The sequence below is a fragment of the Conger conger genome, chromosome 2 (genome assembly GCF_963514075.1).
Source record: "Conger conger chromosome 2, fConCon1.1, whole genome shotgun sequence".
Taxonomy (NCBI): domain Eukaryota; kingdom Metazoa; phylum Chordata; class Actinopteri; order Anguilliformes; family Congridae; genus Conger; species Conger conger.
Genome location: NC_083761.1, coordinates 14,902,145 through 14,922,514, shown reverse-complemented (window position 1 = coordinate 14,922,514; position 20,370 = coordinate 14,902,145). Strand labels below are relative to the sequence as shown.

Sequence of the window (20,370 nt, the reverse complement as noted above, 5' to 3'; positions counted from 1 at the left end):
TAATGACTTAAGAGAAACATTTAGTGTAAGCATTATACAAGCACCTTAATTTGACATGTGCATTGCTTACTAAATGATGGTCTGAAGCTTGCTTTGCTGTAGTGCTGAACAAGTTATTAGATAGTATTTTCTATTAATTAATAAAGATGTGGAACATCTGTTATTCTGGTAGATCTTAATAAAATAATTACATTACATTACATGAATGGTATTTGGCAGACACTCTTAACATTGCACTTTCTTTAAAATACTATTCTAAACCAGAAGTGTCTCAAAACAATATTTACAATAAGTGAAGCCAGGGTAATAAAATAAGTGAAAAAACAGTGAACCACCATAGAACTACACCATAGAGCTACACCATAGAACTACAGAGATAATGCTTTTATGAGCTTATGGTTTGCATTTGTCCTTCTGGCCTCCAAAAGGAAAAAAACAGGTTTGTCTGAGGTGTTAACTGATTGCATAATGGCAAATCACTCAACATACAGTTTAAATACCAGAGACAGGCTGCTAAGGCAGGATGACTGAATCCCACCTGAATTTTTTACAAGACAAACACAAAAATGTAATACAAGCAAAACAAGAAAGGTTATGGCCATGCATTAGCCCCATTTCAGAAATGCTACTTGGCCGAAGTCTTCTTTGGTCTGCGTTTTCTGGCTGAGTTGGACTCCTTCTGGACCTGCAGCTTCTCATTGACATCAGCCTGCAGGGGCACAACCATTTATTAAACACAACAAGAAGGGAAGGTCCTGTTTCACCCTACCCTGGTGTAAAATCCAGCTGTTTCAAAACATAGCTTGAGCTGGTCAAACCATGTTCACTATAGAGCTGATCTAACTGGTCAACCAGCTACTGGCTGTTTCAAAACCTAGCTTGAGCTGTTTTTTTCAGCAGGGCACTCATCACACCCAACACTGCTCCCCTGCTCTGGAGGGCCTGTGATTGACCTATAGGCTCCATTCTACAGCTCAGAGCAGCATACAGGCTGGCCAAAACTAGTGTTAGAAGATTCACTGGCTTATGTGTCCCTCACCACAGAACTGGCCTACCTTCAAATGAAAAGAGAGCAGACCACAGAGGGGTTCACCAAACAGTCTTCCCTGAGCTTTGAGCTCAGTATCTGTCCAATTAATTTCCTTCACTATTTTAGTTCTAAAGTTCTTAAATAGAAGCACTCAATGGATACTCCAGAGATAGAGAATGGTACTGTAGTTTTCACTTCTTTTTTTAAGCTAGTGTCAGTCTTATTCTCCCAGATTGCTTAAGCTGTTTATTTTGCCTAACTGATGTCTTTAAACAGAGCTAAAGAATCTGTCTGTATAAATTTAACATGTCTTATAATTAAAATATCAATCTCAGGTCTGTCAGGCTGAGGGCAATTCATTTTTAGAGCTGAGCTGTTGGTTTTTGACAAGGACGTGACAAGGAAACGATCTTGCGTTTGATTCATGAGCTAACTTAGTTTCAAACAGAGAGCTTAAGCAACAGTACACAAATATAAAGGTTTCTGATTCCACAAAGCCTTTCATTACTCAATAATCTTATGGAAAGTTTACAACAGAGTATGAAATATATGGAATTTAACAACAGCCTCCAGTTGATTTGTAAATTTAAGAGTTTACCATATAAGGAGCAGTCTGGTAAGATCCTCGTGAGTTATTACACCCCAGGGGAACATTTAGAACCAAAATATGCTCCAGAAAAATGGATGCCGTTATTGAATACAGTTCTTCTGGGAGAAAAACAGCTTGGAGTGGCACAACCAGCCAACATAAAATTTACATAAATACAGAAAAGCCCTCATACTAAATGACAAGATTGACTATAGTTAACACTAAAGTTAAAAGCATGCAAATTCTGAAAGGGATTATACTCAGATGTAATGGAGTGTGAACTGAAATACCCCAAAAAATAAAAACAATTCAAAAAAAAATTGAATGTATGTACTCTTTCAATTTTGAGAATGACTATTTTTTCACGTTTCAAAAATGTCGGAATTGTTTTATAAATAAACAATGCGTCTAAACCAACAAACATGTAAATGTGGGGCAAACCTTTGGAACGGATTGAAATAGACCGGTCATACTGTATGGCATGCGGTCCAAATACAGGATGTACATGCAGCATATGTACACTTGGTCTCAGATTACAGAAGGCACACATAATGAATTCAAGGGCTGACACTGCAGCTGTTCGGCTATTTATGCAGCAGTGGGTAAAAGGAAAAACATCTGAGCAGTATTTATTCATTAAACATGGTTTTATCTCCTTTTTCCCCTCTCTGAGTCGTAACCTGATCCCGCTGTGACAGCATCCTCCGTCATGTCGCGAGAGCACACGCTGACCTGTGTGTCCTCCGCAGTGTGTGTGTGTCCTCCACAGTGTGTGTGTATCCTCCACAGTGTGTGTGTGTCCTCCGCAGTGTGTGTGTCCTCCACAGTGTGTGTGTATCCTCCACAGTGTGTGTCCTCCACAGTGTGTGTGTGTATCCTCCACAGTGTGTGTGTGTGTGTGTGTCCTCCAGTGTGCGTGTGTGTCCTCCACAGTGTGTGTGTGTGTGTCCTCCACAGTGTGTGTGTATCCTCCAGTGTGTGTGTGTCCTCCGCAGTATGTGTATGTCCTCCAGTGTGTGTATGTGTCCTCCACAGTGTGTGTGTGTCCTCCGCAGTGTGTGTGTGTCCTCCAGTGTGCGTATGTGTCCTCCACAGTGTGTGTGTGTGTGTCCTCCACAGTGTGTGTGTGTGTGTGTGTGTGTGTCCTCCAGTGCGCGTATGTGTCCTCCACAGTGTGTGTGTGTGTGTGTGTGTGTCCTCCACAGTGTGTGTGTGTGTGTCCTCCAGTGTGCGTATGTGTCCTCTGCAGTGTGTGTGTCCTCCGCAGTGTGTGTGTGTCCTCCACAGTGTGTGTGTCCTCTGCAGTGTGTCTCCTCCACAGTGTGTGTGTGTGTGCTCCACAGTGTGTGTGTGTGTGTGTGTCCTCAACAGTGTGTGTGTGTGTGTCCTCCACAGTGTGTGTATCCTCCACAGTGTGTGTGTGTCCTCCACAGTGTGTGTGTGTGTGTCCTCCACAGTGTGTGTATCCTCCACAGTGTGTGTGTGTGTGTCCTCCTCAGTGTGTGTGTGTCCTCCGGCACCGGCACACTGCACACTGGGACCGGCACACTGGGACCGGAGGAGCTCCATTTGACCAATCAGAGCTGGCAGAGCCCTGCCCATTTAAACTCTCCTGCCCAGAGTAAATCGATGGCCAACCAAGCAGTGCAGTTCAGTCTGCCGCCCTTCTCCCTAAGGTCAGTCAGGATTGCCAAACTTCGCTGCAGAATGGCAATGTTTCTGTCTTTGCTCTCCGTCGAATCTGAAAGGCCTGTTATACATGACTGCTTAATCTAGGTATGATGGCTACAATCAGGTTTCCCATAATTGAATTTTTAAGCACCATGCTTTCATGGTCCTGCTGCCTTAAACTCAGGGCCAGAATTTTCAAATGTCATCAATTACGTATATAAAATATGGACATTAGAGGAGTAACATGGTGGTTCGTCACACTTTTTATCAATCTGCACAAGAGGGCATTAAAGAACATGATGAAAGTATTAAATATGTCCATTATTTAGTTTTGGAGAAGTAAGCATTTTAAATTTATCATCCTCTTGAGAATGTTCTCCAGTAGTACGTCAGACGAGGATAACCACTCCCCTTATCCCTCCCCTATAACTCCTGACCCACAGTTTGCGCCGCTGGCCAACAGGAAAGTGGGGGCACTTCATATAACAGTTCTCATTACCACACCCAGACGGTTCGGGTGAACCTTTATAGTGGGAAATTTAGGCTTTGAAAAATATGTTTTAGAATACATTTAAATGTCTGAATAATAAAATAAATTATGCACAATTGTTTTATTGTTGCCTAAAGACAACTGGCAAGTGTCATATTCAACCACCCTGTTACTCATTTGAGGGCTTCCAAGGATTAGCAAAGAGTATGGAAATGCTGTTCCACGTTTGCATGTGGAGTGTTAAGTGTAACTGTATTTGTATTTTTTGAAGGAATGCAGGTCAGTACAGTGTGAAGCAACTTTCCTGAAATAAAAAAACATGCAAAATATATAGCAGACAACAGCACTTTCTAAAGAGAAAGAGAGTGCTGTTTTCTGCAACCACGGCAATAACATGAGTAATTGCATTCAGCGTACAACCCTCAAAGAAAATTGAATTTAAAATATCTGTTGAGAACCGACTTGTGTACTTAATGATATTGTGGAAATATTAATGTTATTAAGAGTGCAGGACATTTCTGCAGATGTTAATATTGTTCAGGAAGGATAATCGAGTCACGCAGACGCAACTTCATCATTAAACCACATGAGAACTCCTGCTGTGAATACCAGCAGGTTTGCCAAACAAGGAGGCGTGTGCACTAAATTGATTTAAGAGAATGGTCTTGTGCTTCAAATTTGGGTTTCTCTGGGTGTCCATTGTTCTACTCTGAAATCTCTCTGATCACACACACTCGGCATCAATAACAATTTGCAAAGAAATGCCATCAAAATGTCCAGAAAAGACTGGTTCCTAATTCAATGAACCCTTTAGCAAATTTGGACCTTTCTGTGGAAAGCTCACTGATGTACACATTAAAAGCAAGTACAAAATGACAAATAAAACTCTACAAAACAGGCATGCTGTTTCTCACATTGTATTATGGTGTATCAAAATGGCTGCTGTTTCCATGAGAAAACACAACCCGGGAACGTGTTTGGTTAGACAAGCCTTGCATTTGTAAATCAGCCTCATTGTTGTGTCTGTTTAACAGCCATATTAACCCCACTCCCTAAGGTTCATGTTCCAATATTTAATGACATTTCTTTTTTTTAAAACGTAGCATGACTTTCAAGCTCCAACCAGACAGACTTGTTAATGATACCTGCAAGGCAGTGATGTTCAGAGAACAAGCCTCAGGGCGTGCTTCAAGACAAAGCCCAAATGGAACACTGACTCCACAGCTAAATAGTCGAAAAACGTACCTCCAATTTCTCAACCGGGTCGTCGTTCGACTGACCCAGAACCTCCTGAGAGCCGTCTACAGCGCCCCCATCAGCCGGGACCTTTTCCTGCGGGTCAGCTTCCGGTCGTTGCTCTTCAGGGATCTCTTGAGTTCCTTTAAGCACCTGCCCCGTTCAAATAAACATGGTCATTGTGTGTGTGTGTGTGTGTGTGTGGTGGGGGTGAACCATACCTGTTTATAGCGAACAGGAGATTTGTGCCATGGATCGCTCTTAACCAACACTGGCAGAGTAAAGAAACACTACAAAGCAGGACAGGGACTGGAGCTCAAGGTGAACAGGAACCTTGAAGTTTTATAGGCCAGCTGCCTGCAGTCCACTTACTAAAGGAAGTGACACTCAAACTGCTCAATAAAGCCTATTAGGCAGCTAGAGAGGCAGAGAGATAGTATATATCTTCACAGGGATTTTGGGTGACGCTTTATTGAGAATATTTTATACACCTTCACAGTGACAGGGAGAAAATGTAGTAACTGTACAAAAGGAAGTGGCTCAGGCACAGGTATTTTTTGTGCTATGGATGGCAGACTGGACATTATAATTACTTTGGTGTGAAACATTTTAGGAGCTCTGAGCTGACAGGCCGTTAGGGCTTTGAGAACAGGAGGAGGAAGCTGGGGTTGAGTTTGGTGTGAACCTACGATAAAACACTGCAAGAGCTGTTGTCAGAAATGAGTCAGTCACTCAGAAGTGGAACAGCGCCAGTGTGTGGTCGTCTGAGGAACAGCAGCTCAAGGGCAGTGTGGATTCAGCTGTACACCATCAGTGTACACATTAAGTATTGCACTGCCACACTCTCAGATAAAACAGGTAGCTATTATGCTGCCAAGGCAGATGTACAGCCTTTTGTTTTAATGTTTTGGCTTCCATCCCAGTAACCCTCTTGAAAGCCAAAATATTAAAACAACAACAACAAAAATGTCACCTAAGTATTTTAAGCATGTCTTCCTTCCTGCGGTGCTTTCCAAATTGCTGAACATTATTTTTTTTCTTTGACAAAAAACCGAATGCAACTGTATTATTGCATTAATACAATAATATATACAGTATATTCTTACAGATTCAAGATGTATTTCTTTTCATGGAGACAAAGCACTTCAATTCAAACGACATATGTTTTGGATAGAATTTATGTAAATACGATCTATCTGGGAAAAAAGCAAGCTGTTTAAAACATGATTAGCATAACAAGAGCGGACTTGATCTTCTCCTCACATCACGGCAGATGATATGAATTATTATTTTGCCGTCATGGTTCCTTTGAAGTACAAAATATTTATTCTCAGTTCAATGCCAGATGAATGAATGCGTTTCTTCTTACTGTGAAGTTAATGTTAATATGAAACAAACCATATTGGGGGAAAGCTTTGTGCTAACATTTCCTTATAAGCTTTCTATTTCTGATGGTGTCTGGCAATGTTCATGAGACTGCCCATATTTTCTTCCCATTGATGCAGTGGTGGCTTCAGATATAAGCCACAGCTCCTTGTCTCGATAACACGGTAAATGAAAAGCTTAACTCGGTTTTTAACGGTACCTCTTTGGCCTCTTCCGCTGGAGCCTGGGCCATATAACGGAAGAAGACATCGACTGGCATGCCCTCCTCCAGGGGTGCAATAAAGTCTGCTGAGTTGACCACCTCTATGTGCTCCTGAAACAGAACCAGATATCTGTCAGCAAACCTTTTCGCCTGTTACTTAACCTGTACCTGGCAACGGCCTCTGTTGAAATATGCCACAAAAAAGCTGAAATACAGTAACAGCAGTGTGAGATTTTGCTTACAGTAACATCTTTTGTTTTCTGCTCAACGTACATGCGCATTTGCCTTTGCCAAGGACAGCTTGTTTGGATTAATCAACATGACTGTTGCACATTTGCTCAGTATGAGCTGATCTGTTGTTCTTGTGCTGCATAGTGACTGTTTTGAAGCATGTTCCCATTTTGTTTCTGACTAGATGTTAAAAGAAACAGTACAGTAATGCAGTCTGCTATTGGTGTCTCTGTGTGTGTGTGAGAGAGAGACAGAGAGAGCAAGTGAGAGAGAGAGAGAGAGACAGAGAGAGAGAGAGAGAGAGTATGTGTGTGTCTGCTTTATAAATAATTCAGGAACCAGCTTCAGGGAAACATTGCCCTCTTATGTTTGGAACGAATATAGCTAACTTAAAAACCTGAGTTAAATTTCCATTTCATTTTCTCTGGAAAGTTTTAAGTTTTCTTGGAAGCAAAGCATTAATTCAGACCTATAACAAACTGAAAAAGCCACAGAGATGTTTATGTACAAAATAACAGATGCCAAACTCACAACAAAATGAAAACAGTACAATTTCGCCAGTTCAGCCAAAATGAATTAACGAGAACAACAATTTTGTCTCAAAGTTTCCTTTTGCTGAACTATTGTGATATGCAGAAAAAATCAATTTTATGCTACCATCTACATTAAGTGCACTTTTTTTTTTTTAAAGAAATAATGAAATATTTTTAATGATAAAATACATGTATAGATATTCAAAACATGGTTTAAACCCTTCATCAGAACAGATGAAAAAAGGTTCTTTTTATGTAATGTGACATTTGGGACCCATTATAACTGTGGCGCAGTGCTTGACCTAGATACTGTTTCTGATCCCAGATACATTGCAGCACACTCGAAAACAAAAATCATTATCAGTTTACAACCACTTCCACCTCACCGCAAAATACAGTCGTTCAATGTCCGCTGTCACAAAGCATTTTGGTGCAATCAGTATTTTAATATTAGAGAACATCTCCATAGACAAATGTAAAATCAAAATCTCCAACATTCACTTATTAAAAAAAATAAAAAAATACCGACGAGCACATTTCCACCCTGCCTCAAAAGCAACTCATTAGCGGATAAATATAGCATATGCAGCATTCAGATGCCGGCGGTGAATGAGATAGCCAGAGCCAGACTGGCACAGCTGATTTATTCTGCTTGTGTTTCTGTTTCTCTGACACAGAAGATGAAAATCCTCATTATCATTATTTAACACGTCTAAAGTGGAGAAAAGGACATGTCTGTGCTCTCAGCCGCTTTGCTGTGGCAGTCAAAAGATCTATCGTTGTTTACACATGGCAAACCCAATTCCAGACAGAGGTCTTGTTTCCACCTCAGACGTTGTTGTCTAGAGTCTAGCTGTCACGGGCTGCTTCAAACATGATATCAAAGCATCATTAGTGGATGGGCCAGCATACACTCAGTGAACACTTTATTAGGAACACCTGTATACCTACATATTCAGCCAATTGTGTGGCAGCATACAATCATGTAGATACGGGTCAGGAGCTTCAGTTAATGTTCACATCAACCATCAGAATGGGGGAAAAATTTGATCTCAGGGATACTGACCGTGGAATGATTTTTTGTGCCAGACAGGATGTTTTGAGTATGTCAGAAATAGCTGATCTCCTGGGATTGTCACATACAACAGTCTCTACAGTTTGCAGAGAACGGTGCGAAAAAACTTTTAAAAAGTGAGCAGCAGTTCTGTGGGCAGAAACGCTTTGCTAATGAGAAAGGTCAGAGAAGGGCCAGACTGGTCAAAGCTGACAGGAAGGTGACAGTAACACAAATAACAACACATCACAACAGCGGTATGAAGAAGAGCATCTATGAACACACAACATGTCAAACCTCTTAAGCAGATGGGCTATAGCAGCAAAGAAATAAGTCTAATAAATACCTAATAAAGTGCTAAGTGAGTGTATTTTTTATACTTATTGGTCTTCTACTGCTGTGGCCTATCCACTTAAGAGGAGGAACCTCTTGACCATGTCTGCATGCTTTTATGCCTTTATTTGCTGCCACATGATTGGCTGATTCAATATTTACATTAACAAGCTGGTGTACAGGTCTACCTAATAAAGTGCTCACTGAGTGTATTCTCTGCATTTCCAGTCTACACTACATCATCTCACTCCAAATCTTTTAAGGGTTGAATATAATTTCTTCTTAATAGTCCATTTCACCTCATTGATTTTTTTCTGCTGGGTGAGTCAGATGATATTTTTCTGGGAGTAATTAGTTTACATTATTTATATAGCATCAATGGGTGTGCCAGTTTATTCTTGTGGGTTCTTTCTCCCACACAACATCCTTGACTTGTTCACTGATTTTTCCTTCATATTCATACTCTTATATTGTTCTCTCCATTACGATGTTATTCTCTGAGCATGGACAGTTCAGGGGCTTCATGCTCTTAGGAGGGTCTCTGGTATGACAGACAACTTGGAACAAAGACAGGAAAGGTCTGTCCCTCTTTGAGGGTCACTGCCCTTCCTAGTAGCCTGATCTAGTTTCCTCCCCAGAGGACCGTTTCCCTCAAATCAGTTTTAATTAAACACCAGACTATACTGTGAGGTAAAACCCTCACCAACAACTGCTTTCAGAGACCAACAGAAATCTGATTAGTGGAACGTGATGCATAAATATTAGGGTTGTATCCTGTTTCCATATTTATACATACACAGATATACTGGCTGGCTGTCTTTTTCTCTCTGTATAATGAAGGGAAAAAAGTAAAGCCAGCTTTCTAACTATTCAGACCATGACTAATTTCAGGGAAAACATAATTAATCATAATTGCCTCTGTGCTGACACTCTATAATGGTGAGAAGGCTGGTGTTGTTTTTCAGATTTTAGCCATTAATTTGTGTCACCTACAGTACTACTAGACCATATACAAGTAGATGTAATAGTTGTTATTGTTGAATACTGCATTTTTAAATTACTGTCAAATTTAAAAATGGAAGTAGTCAACTTTGATAGGCAGTCAAAAGGGCAGTATGAGAGGGTTGTCAAAGAAACATGGAAATTAATGTCACATGGTGAGCAAATATGTGGTCAGAACTATTGAGGGATATTAACCAGGGTTATGTTCACTTCTTATTATCCTGGAGAAGCAGCACTAAAGTCATACACATACTACTTACAATTCAAAATAAGATAAGAGAGATGACTCTTACTTCAGTGGACAATAGTATCTCCTCCCTGGGTTCGGTGAAGAGAAACTCATACAGTGTGTAGTGCTGAAAGAGACTAAACAGGAAATAAAAGCCAGTGTTAGTTTCAAGGTACCCACAATGGGTGCGAGGCAGTGTGTGTCTCTGCATTAAGCCGTCTTTGTGAACCACATTAGCAATGCAGATCTAAAGAGATAAGACCTGACAACACGCCGCTCTCTCCAGTCACTGTGCCACATTCAGTTTCTGTGTGTTGCTACAGTAGGTGCTCTGACGGTAAACATTACTCACCGTAGACTGAAAGTGTTGGTGTGAAAGATATTTAACGTAGCCCCAAACAATCAACCTACAGTTGAACTGTGTTCAACTACAAATGCTGTTCATAATATTCAGTTTTGTGTAGAACTCTAAAATTCCATCTTGATAAATGCATGTTTCTTATCTGATGTGTTCACCTCAGCATGTCACCTAAGGGTGTCCTCCATGCTGTCTGTTTATTTAGACAAAGAAATGTAAAATGTATAAAATACTTAACATGCTATTTTAGGACACATCTGTTGGTGATCATAAATATAGACTAGTGTACATAACCAGCTCAACATCTTAGTTCAATGGCCTAACAAAAAGCCACATACTACACATAGTAGACAGCCTTGTATGCTGAACATTTTTTTATTTTACTGTCGAAAAGATTACTTTATTTTGTAAGAATATTCTATATTTATGCAAATATCCATCAAATAATGTGATTCCAGCTAGTCAGATGATTTCTCCATGTTCTTGCATTAATTTAGATCAATTCAACGCATCTAACAGGGCTTTATTTCATGCTGACAGCTACAGCCTCCAAAAAAACAGAAATGTAGGACAATGTGAACATTTTCATGCAGAATTAATTAATGAAAGCCCTGCCAAAAAAACTGAGCGAAAAACAGCAAAGCAGTCCAAGTCTATGTCACGTTGACTTGTAGTCTCAATGCAGTCTCTATTTTTTCCCTCTCAAATAATACTTGACCACAATAAAGAAACCATTTTAAGAACACAATGACGTCATTCCTGGAGGGCAGACTCAGGAACTGTATGGGAACAGTTGCTGAGAGCATAAAGAAATATATTGTTTAAGCTTTCAAACTAAATGACGGCAGGAATTCGTTTACGTTCTGTGACATGACTAAACGACTGCAAGCATCTTGGAATGAAACTGATTATTTAGTGCAGATTATTTTTTTGTGGTCAGGAAAGTTTCTATTTCCCTCTCTAGAGAATGAGTATCCTGCCTGCTAATGACTGCAATATGGGTTCCTAACCTTTTCACATATAAATTGCATACTGCCAAATGTTGGTTATAAAATATCTGTGGTCATTTTAAAAGTATGCAATTTGAAACACTGATGTCAAAGAGTTCAGTGCAATAGGCACTCATGACTAACTTCATTATTGCTGGAAGACAATGACAAATATATTCTGTAAATTAGGTCATTTAAAGGTTGAAATTAGGATGAAAAACAGTTCAGATCATAATACACAAATAAGTAATGGTCTATAATTCCAGAAAAAATGACCATGAGTCTGTAAATAGCAGAGTTATATACAGTCAAAGCCTCAGTGCTAACTCTAACAAGGTTTGTATGAGTCAACAATGGATAGAATGCACTCACTGTACACACTGTCAGAAAGCAATGTGCAAAGATTTGACCTAAAGGAGTACAATGGCTTGTCACTGGGAGAGTATACCTATACCCTTTACACTTTTAGAATAGTATTTTAAGGTACAAATATAACAATGTAGTGTGAAATTTCTCCGTCAGCACTGATTGTGTACTCATTCCAATCGTAATTTCTGTCCCAAACACACTAGATATCTAAACCATACTAAGGCCTGTGACTGTTGAACTGAACAAGTATGCTAAAACTACAACCAAGTGCTGCTGTCAACATTCCTCATTTACCCTAAAAATCACACCACGATCTGGAATGCGGAATACAGAAATTGTTAATCACATTTTGAGTGGCATGTCAATCTTTAGATGACTGCTGTGAAATATACGTCATTGGGAGATCTAACCTGCTAAATCACTCACTGAATTCTAACTACAGGGGTGCTATCTTCAACCAAAAGCCTGACTACACATCAGATACTTTTCCATAGTATTTCCCAGGGAGGAAGCAGCAGGCATGGCCCAACTACAGCTCAAACCCCTGCTCCTTTGCCCTGTCAGTCATAAAAATGCCATTTCGGCTGCAGCGATTTTATTTTTGTAAAGCACATGTGGTCTTTGCACCCAGGCTACAATTACAATGACAGCCAGTAAAAAGATAGGGATTTAAGGATTTAACATCAGATACTAAGAGAAGCTTAGATACACAACCTGGACTTGAAGTAGTCAGTGATGGAAATGGCTTGATCCACATCAAACAAAGGACTAGAGTCCTGTGGCAATGGAGGCTGCCTGGTTTCAGCGATTGCATTGGCAAATTCAGAGAAATTATCAACTAGTGGCATCTGTTTTTCTGCACAAAAACAAGAAAGGATTGGTTGGGTTACATATTGTTTGAATGCACTGTGGTGGAATGATATGAGCAAAGAAAACATACGAATTCTACAAATCTACAGTCGTGTGTTCCATTCCCCTTGAGTGATTTCTGCTTTTGGGTGGAGGACTATTTTACATCAATGGAGAAAGGTCAATACTACTGCACACCACATCACAAAGTTTGCCTTGACCAAGGAAAATGGCACAGGCCTTCATTGTGAGTGATACAGTTGTCTCATAGATACAGTTATATTCGACAGAATATTCCCAGCGTACCTCTGATATTGTCCAGCAATAGTTGCAACAAAGCCATGAAGCCTGAAACTTGCTGACATGTAAAATTCATTTCCTTTGCCCACCAGAACCCAGAGACAAAGTAATCTAACAGGGCAGCTTCCTTTAGACATGTCTGTCGGTTTTTGAAGTTCAGTACATCCTCCAGTTGTCTGTTAAAAATATAAAAAGCAGAGTAAGAGATCCAATTGAGCCCACAAAGTCAAAGATTTTTGACACCTTTTTTGATATACACTGCCTTGATTTCAAGCAGGAAGGTTAAGATAGAACAGAACATTCATCTTTATCTATCATTTTAAATGAATTCTTATTTGCTTAAGGAGATTCGTTTATTTCTGAAAATATGAGAATAGTTTGGACTGGGCAGTACAGGTACTGGGCAGCCTACAATTTAAGTCCATAGATGGTCCAAATAAGTCTTGACCATCTCTAAACCAGCTTCAAAGCAGCTAAACCAGCATAAATCCAGGCAGGAACCAAGATGTATTTTCCACTAGGGCCAACATCAACCAGGTCGATAAGGACAGTAGCCTATATAAAACTAAATTGCAAGGGGAAACTACATTTTGGACAAATACATTCCAGTGGTTTTGGAATTAATTGAAGGAAGTGAATAAAATGATTGTACCAATGACCATGGTATTCAGATTAAAACAGAAAAAGTACTACTCACAATTGCACGTCTTCCACTTCTAGGTTTAATAGCAGATTAATTTGTTCAAGAGATACAAGTTTCCATTCAGTGAAGGTGGGGTGTTTTTTTTCGCTGTCACCATTTTCCTAAAATTAGATTATTTAAATAACAAATAAATATCCAGTAAATGAAAATGCAGCCAATATATATCTAATATAACTATCAACAAGTTAGGCTACTAGGTGGTTAGCTAGCAAAGGTTAAAGCTGTAAGTAGTTACTGAAGCGTTTTATAATCTATGGACAGTTTCTGTAAATATAGCACATAAACCGATACATACGCGTTCTTTTGAATTAATTCCAGTAGTGCCTATATCTGACGCCTGTGATTTGTTATTCGGTTTTACTTTTTCTCTAGTAGCCATGTTTCCACGTCCGTTTTCCAACAACGTTGCCATAGTTACCAGGATCCAGTTTGGTTACCTAAGCCCTACCACGCCCCCGAGTGGGCGGGACAAAGTAGTTTCTTTGTAATGATAGTCGGCAATCTATCATTTAATGTATGCTCGGACGTTATTAGATAAGTCAACTAAACTGTAACAAATAGGCTACACCCCTTCATTTCGAAAGTAGAGCAAAATGTGTCAACGTTTCACCGTCATAACCACATTGATATGTTTTAGCTAAAGACGCAATTATGTCACTATGCTGCGACTGATGTCTGTTATTATCGAAATGTAAGATACAGGCTGCGATAATCTAATAGCCCATTATAATCACTTGTAGCCTATTAGACATTATTTTAGGCAGTAAGCCATAATTTACGAAAACACCGCATTAACCAAATCGAGAATCACGTTCATTTTAAACATGAGTAGCTATTGTGGGATATCGTCTGACAGCCTGTTAACTTGTAGAATTGTTAGCAGCCTACTTTTATTAGTTCCTACCAACTATTCTATCCCGTATGTGTGTATTACGTGGAGGGAACGCTATATCGACAAACTAGATAAAACTTTAGGGAAATAGGGAGTTCTGTCAAGGGGCGGCGCTTGTGCTTTTTTTCGGGAGGTTGCAGGATATGGCATCGGTTCTGGACTATTGCTGAAATAACGGGACACAGTATCTGCATCTGAGGTTGTGGATAGTCTACATACTTTATAGCCTACTGTGTTTACATAAGCTATCCAGCACTATGATGCTGGTTAAGTTTATATGCGCGGTTGTTACCAGATCGTTGTTCATTCTCATTGCTCTCATTGCAGTCTTAAGAGTAACATGGGTTACAAAGAATGTCCTGTATTGGCTTCTGACCTTTTTGTTCTTGCCTCTGGTTGTCGAAATGTTTTTCACTTTGAAAAGAAGAAAAGGAATGGACTACAAATGGTAAGACAAAAATATTATTGCAGTTTTTAAGCTTATTCATTATTATTATTTATTATTTATGTTGCGGAAATTGCAGAGATTAAAAAAAAAGCTTTATATAGGCTACTCATGATCTCTCTCTCTCTCTCTCTCTCTCTCTCTCTCTCTCTCTCTCTCTATATATATATATATATATATATATATATATATATATATATATATATATATATATATATATATAATTATTTTTAAATGTTTTATTGGCTTCTGCTAGATAGGCCTATGTGTTTAATGACTGTGAAAACAACAGGGTCCTGTACATGGACATCTCAAAAGTAGCAAGTATCTGTAGATGTTAGGGGTTAGCACTGTTGCCTTGGTTCTGGTGCACTGGTCCCTGGCCGGTCGGTGCGGCTGCCCACTGCTTCTAAGTAACCAGTATGGGTCAAATACTGATGGACAAATTATCGTAGATGTTGCTGATGAACAAAAGTATTTAGGTATGTGGTACCATAGGAACTTAATGCTTCTGTTGATTTCTCTTCTGACAGGATTTCGCCACCTATCATGCTATTTCTCATGAGCATTATACCATCTATGTGGATTTTGGAATTACAGCATCAAATGAATAAATCAATTGATCTCCAGGTAGGAGATCTTCAAATAGTACTACAAGAAGGTTGCACAACATTTATTTCCCCCATTCATACTGTGACTACAGATCATAGTTATGTCTGCATGAGTGGGGTATATTTTATTCTGTTTTATTTTAATGTCCCCTGTCATGAATAGGGATCTTTGTTATTTTCTGTTCAGTCAAAGTAGCATAAAATCTCCAGGTATACAAATAACACGCTGTTCTCTGATTTGCAACAAGCTTCCTTGACACTTTTTTTACAGTCAAACACACACATGCATATGTTATTATTATATTATTATTGTCATGACTTTTTATTTTAATTAAGTGCCGGAAAATTGTATTTTCAGTGCCAGAAACTGAACTCAATGGACAACTGGAGAAGCATTGTACATTCAGTAATGAACAGCACGATGGAAAATGAAAACTTTATGGTATGTTTATTTGTCCTTACATTTACAGTTGTGTTCCTAAATGGTTACTTGAGATTTATTGGCCCCAAGTGCTTGTCAACACTAACCATCTCCGAAGTAGGTGGTTTGGTAATATTTTGCTATGTCCCCAAGAAGCATTTGTGAACAGAAGGGCAAAACTATATTGGTAGACGTTTGCTAAAGCTAAAGCTTTGTAATAATAACAATTTTTAAAAAGTGCAGTTAAAAAAAAGTTATTGTGAAAAGGACCATTGCTTGTACATGGACCTTTCAGACTGCCAAGTACTTATAATAAGGGACTCTGGACAGAAAGTTAGATTTTATCTGTTCCCTAGGTGGTTTAATGTTCTTTTCAGAAAATAAGTGCTTAGTGAGTTTTATATGGAGCTGTTGACTGTTTATTTTCTCCTGTGCTTCTGAAGGACTCTTTAAAATTGCTGTCTTCAGTGTGTGACGACGACTGGATTCTAGTGCTGCATCAGATCCTCCTGATTCTGCTCATCGTGGGGAAATGGCTGTTGCCCGTCGGGGGAGGGGTGACCCGGGACAAGCTGGCCCAGCTTCTCCTCTGCTTTGTGGGCACTGCTGCGGACATACTGGAGTTCACTACCGAGACCCTCACGGACATACAGTGAGTTCTTTGTGCGTAGCAATGTATCGCCCTTTCCTTCCCCTTTATTTCTCCACAATTTGGAATTTCCAGTTTGCTTCTCGAGTAGCCACTGTACCACTGGAATCTGTACTATGTGTACTCCTCTGTGCATATGTGCAAACCAGTGACAATTTTACACCCTACAGACCACCTGCCCCCTTAACACAAAACATTCCCACAATGTTGCTGCAATGTTATAACATTGACAGAACATTTCAGTAAAATTGCGAGAACATTTTTTGTTGGCTTGGTCTACAGCAGAACGTTAGTGCCAAACAGTGGAGAACTGTATTTCTCTCTGATGAAAACTGGTAGCACGTGCACACCAGGGCGCATTGTTAGGAACAACTAATGTAGCAGCAACCCCAGGAAGTGAAGCTAACTAAAACACATCATACTCAGCTAATGACAAAAGCCAATGTTTGCCTGTGCTTGTGATTTTAATGTATCTAATGGGCCCATTTACTGTCTGTGTTTCTCATGAACCCACTGTTGCCTTTGGGAAGCAAACCAATCTCTATGCATTAAGTGTTACTACTGTGAAAGCATGTAATCAAGATTCCAGGAAGGCATTAAAATGGTAAATGGAATGAATTTATATGGTGCTTTTATCCAAAGCACTTTACAATTGATGTCTCTCATTCACCCATTCACACACCAATGGCGACTGGCTGCCATGCAAGGTGTCTTGGTCAGGGACAGTTCGACACACCCAGGGCAGGGTATCAAAACGCTGACTGCCATATGACTGCTCTTACCTCATGAGCTAATGTCGCCCCTAAAAAAAAAAAAAGATGCAAACAAGCGTACAAAAGCTCATGGGAGAATATCTAAACTTTCTGTTTTTCATTGGATTTTGGTTGTCCACTCTGGGCCGTGGAAGATTATACTTGGTAAACAATGAGAGTATTTCAAATTAGTTTGATGTCTGCAAGTCACTCAGGAAAGTTCAAGGCAGAGCAATTATTGGGAATCATAGGCCACAACAACCCTCCATGTGTTCATATTTTATGTTAAATCTCCCAAGGTCAAAAGGGCTAAATTGAGCTGAAATCATGCAGTGTATATTATGCTATGGGCACCATGTGAACCAACTGTAGCAAATTGTATTGTAGCATTATATGTAATTCTGGCAATCTAGTTACCATCACACTGCTTGTAGACAATTAGCTGATTTTGATGATATGCTTACGAAAACACATTTTCCCCATATTCCTCATCCAAGAACCTCCAAACTTTGACTTCCAGGCCAACCCAAATCCATTATCATCCCGATTCACCCCATTCCATAATAATACTTCCAAAATTGTTTTTCAATAGGAACATTTTACCACTGGTCTACCTCATTCTGGCAGTATGGACATGGAGCATGCTGCAATTTCCACTCCAGATCTCAGGTCAGTTTTAAAACATGTATCTGTCTTTTAGCAATATCATTGTTTCCCATTGACACACACATACACTCAGTAATAGTAATTTCTTAGACTTATTGCTGTTGCCTATCCACTTAGAGGTTTTGAGCGTTATGTGTTCAGAGATACTCTTCTGCATACCACTGTTGTAATGTGTGTTTATTGGTGGTTATGCATTACTGTCTGCTTCCTGTCAGCTTTGACCAGTCAGGTCAATTTCCTCGGACCTCTCTCATTAACAAGGCATTTCTGCCTGCAGAACTGCTGCTCACTGGATGTTTTTTGTTTTACGCACGATTCTTGAACCAAATATTATCGACCAGTTTTGCTGACACATATTAAACCTAGTCCTAGACTAAATAATATTTTTTTAATTTAGTCCAGGAGTAAGCTGTGAAATCGGCCCTATGTCTTATTGAGATAAGAAGCCGCTTTAGACTGCAGAAGAAGTGTGAAACTTTTGTGTACTATACTTTAGATCTGCTACTACTAGATTCATTGAAGTAATTATATCTCTGGTACGAAATTTAAGATGAGAAGATATCTTACCATAGCCATATGCATTTTCTGTTTTCCTGTGAAGGTCATCTTGCTTCCTCTATAAATAACAATTGCAAGTTGTCTAGCAAGGAAGTCAGTCTTCACTCTCCAGGGAAATGTTAGAATTAAACTACAGGCTTTTTAAAGTCCTTACACCAGCATAATCATGCAAGATGAACGCACCCCTCCATTATTGGGGATTGTTGACCAATCTCATCAAGTGCATGTTTGTGTTCTGCAGTGGTGAAGTCAACACCAGAGGAATGTAGTGAGGGTCAGAGTGACTCTCTTCTGAAGAAGCACAGAAGTGAAATCTGGAACATCGTACAAAGCCTCTTCATCCAGGATGGCCCCTTCCTTCTGGTTCGACTGATGATCATGATCTTCTTTGAAATCTTGCATCCAATGTTGGTCTTCTTTACCGTCAAGAACTTCCTGATGATAATACTGAACCTGTACTATCTGTGTGTCATATGCCAGGATCACAGAGCATCTGCCTCACCAGTCCCATGAGAAGGTCAAGAGGAAAACACAAACTAAATCCAAACACAATGTGCAAAATGTACAGATAAGATCAGTCCTTCTGTTCCCATGAACAGATGTGTGGCTGCATATAAGTCAGCTGTACTGCATCAGAATTCATATGCAGTCCAATCAGCATGAAAGCGGAAATAGTCATTTAAGCAGAATGATCTCAAATGGTGTGTACTTCCCTGTTTAAGAAAGTGTTGTTGAATTTAAGATTGAAGATACATGTATATGGGAGCACCCATCTTAAATTAGTATTTTTCTGTAGATTGTTTTCAAGAAAGTGAGTGAGAGTAAGAATCCGGGTGATATATGTACCAAATACTCAGATGAACCACAATGACACAGCACCATCCCTGTTAAATGAAGGCGCAGACTCTGAGAACAGAATTACTGTTATGGCGTAGTGGATTTTCATAGCTTTTTGTTTAGGTCACTTGGTGTGGCTGATTTGGAGGCGAGGCCCACACTGTCATAGGCAGTAAGTGACATTATGCAATGTCTTATGGTAGAGAAGTTTTGTAACTCCCTCACAACCACCTCTGACAAAATTAAAGAACTGTATTTTTCCCACGATGGACTTAAGGCATATGACAGCCATATTACATTCAGGAATCCTGAGGGACTCCTGCGGTTTAGCCTTTTCCCTGACCCAACATTTTGTGAAGTAAACAATCGAAGTGGGGGAAAACTTCCTGTATAAAGTCAGCCAAAATCCAGTCCTAACAGTGCTGAGAAAAATGATGTCATCCTAACAGATCATGAGTGTTAAACTTATGCCATGGAAGGATCTCGTAAAAATATTGCTTCAGACCACGTGACTTGTTAATGCCATTATATTTCCATTATCATATACTGGAATAGGAAATGTGTAAGTGCATCACTGTGTGTTCCTATGTGGATTCACTGCCAAGTGAATTTCATCTGGTCTGACACTTGCATTGTCAGTACCCGATGCCTCAGGATTATCACTCAGTCGGTCTATGCGGTCTAGTTATTGTTGCTTGAGTCATCTATAGAAAGTATACACAGAAGTTTGTTTTTATTTTGCTTGGAATAAAATAAAAAAAAACAAGGATCCAAGTTGTCATATTACGGTTATTAGAGATTTTGCAGTCCACAGCATTTCATCCCCTTCCACTGTTACTAAGACAAGTGTTCACTGAATGCTTATTTTAGGTCTGAGAAGATATGAAACTGGTAAATTACACAAGTTGGCCAAACCCTAATTCCCAGAGCATAAAATGTAACATTCTGAGTCTTAGTACGATAGTTTTTACCACAGGAGTTCCAA

General features: G+C 39.5%; 2 protein-coding genes across 5 annotated transcripts; one reads left to right on the top strand and one right to left on the bottom strand.

Moving 5' to 3' along the window:
- Positions 1–325: 325 nt before the first annotated feature.
- Positions 326–18,626, bottom strand: cabcoco1 (ciliary associated calcium binding coiled-coil 1). 2 transcript variants are annotated; one of them, XM_061232000.1, is made up of 8 exons: positions 18,558–18,626; positions 13,549–13,655; positions 12,858–13,027; positions 12,417–12,558; positions 10,051–10,123; positions 6,602–6,715; positions 5,026–5,169; positions 326–709 (listed from the first exon to the last, which is right to left on the bottom strand). In XM_061232000.1, the coding sequence occupies exons 1-8, from the start codon at positions 18,594–18,596 to the stop codon at positions 626–628; spliced, it is 873 nt and encodes a 290-aa protein (XP_061087984.1). In that variant the 5' UTR covers positions 18,597–18,626; the 3' UTR covers positions 326–625. The 2 variants fall into 2 exon arrangements, with proteins under 2 accessions (XP_061087984.1, XP_061087983.1); XM_061231999.1 differs by lacking the exon at positions 18,558–18,626 and adding an exon at positions 13,850–13,959.
- Positions 14,192–19,649, top strand: tmem26b (transmembrane protein 26b). Of its 3 annotated transcripts, none has more exons than XM_061231998.1 (7): positions 14,192–14,645; positions 14,874–14,894; positions 15,425–15,521; positions 15,861–15,944; positions 16,367–16,575; positions 17,917–17,993; positions 18,790–19,649. In XM_061231998.1, exons 2-7 carry the CDS (start codon positions 14,881–14,883, stop codon positions 19,059–19,061), a joined length of 753 nt encoding a protein of 250 aa, XP_061087982.1. In that variant the 5' UTR covers positions 14,192–14,645; positions 14,874–14,880; the 3' UTR covers positions 19,062–19,649. The 3 variants fall into 3 exon arrangements, with proteins under 3 accessions (XP_061087982.1, XP_061087979.1, XP_061087981.1); XM_061231997.1 differs by having other exon boundaries at positions 14,209–14,245; positions 14,871–14,894; XM_061231995.1 differs by having other exon boundaries at positions 14,192–14,894.
- Positions 19,650–20,370: the final 721 nt, after the last annotated feature.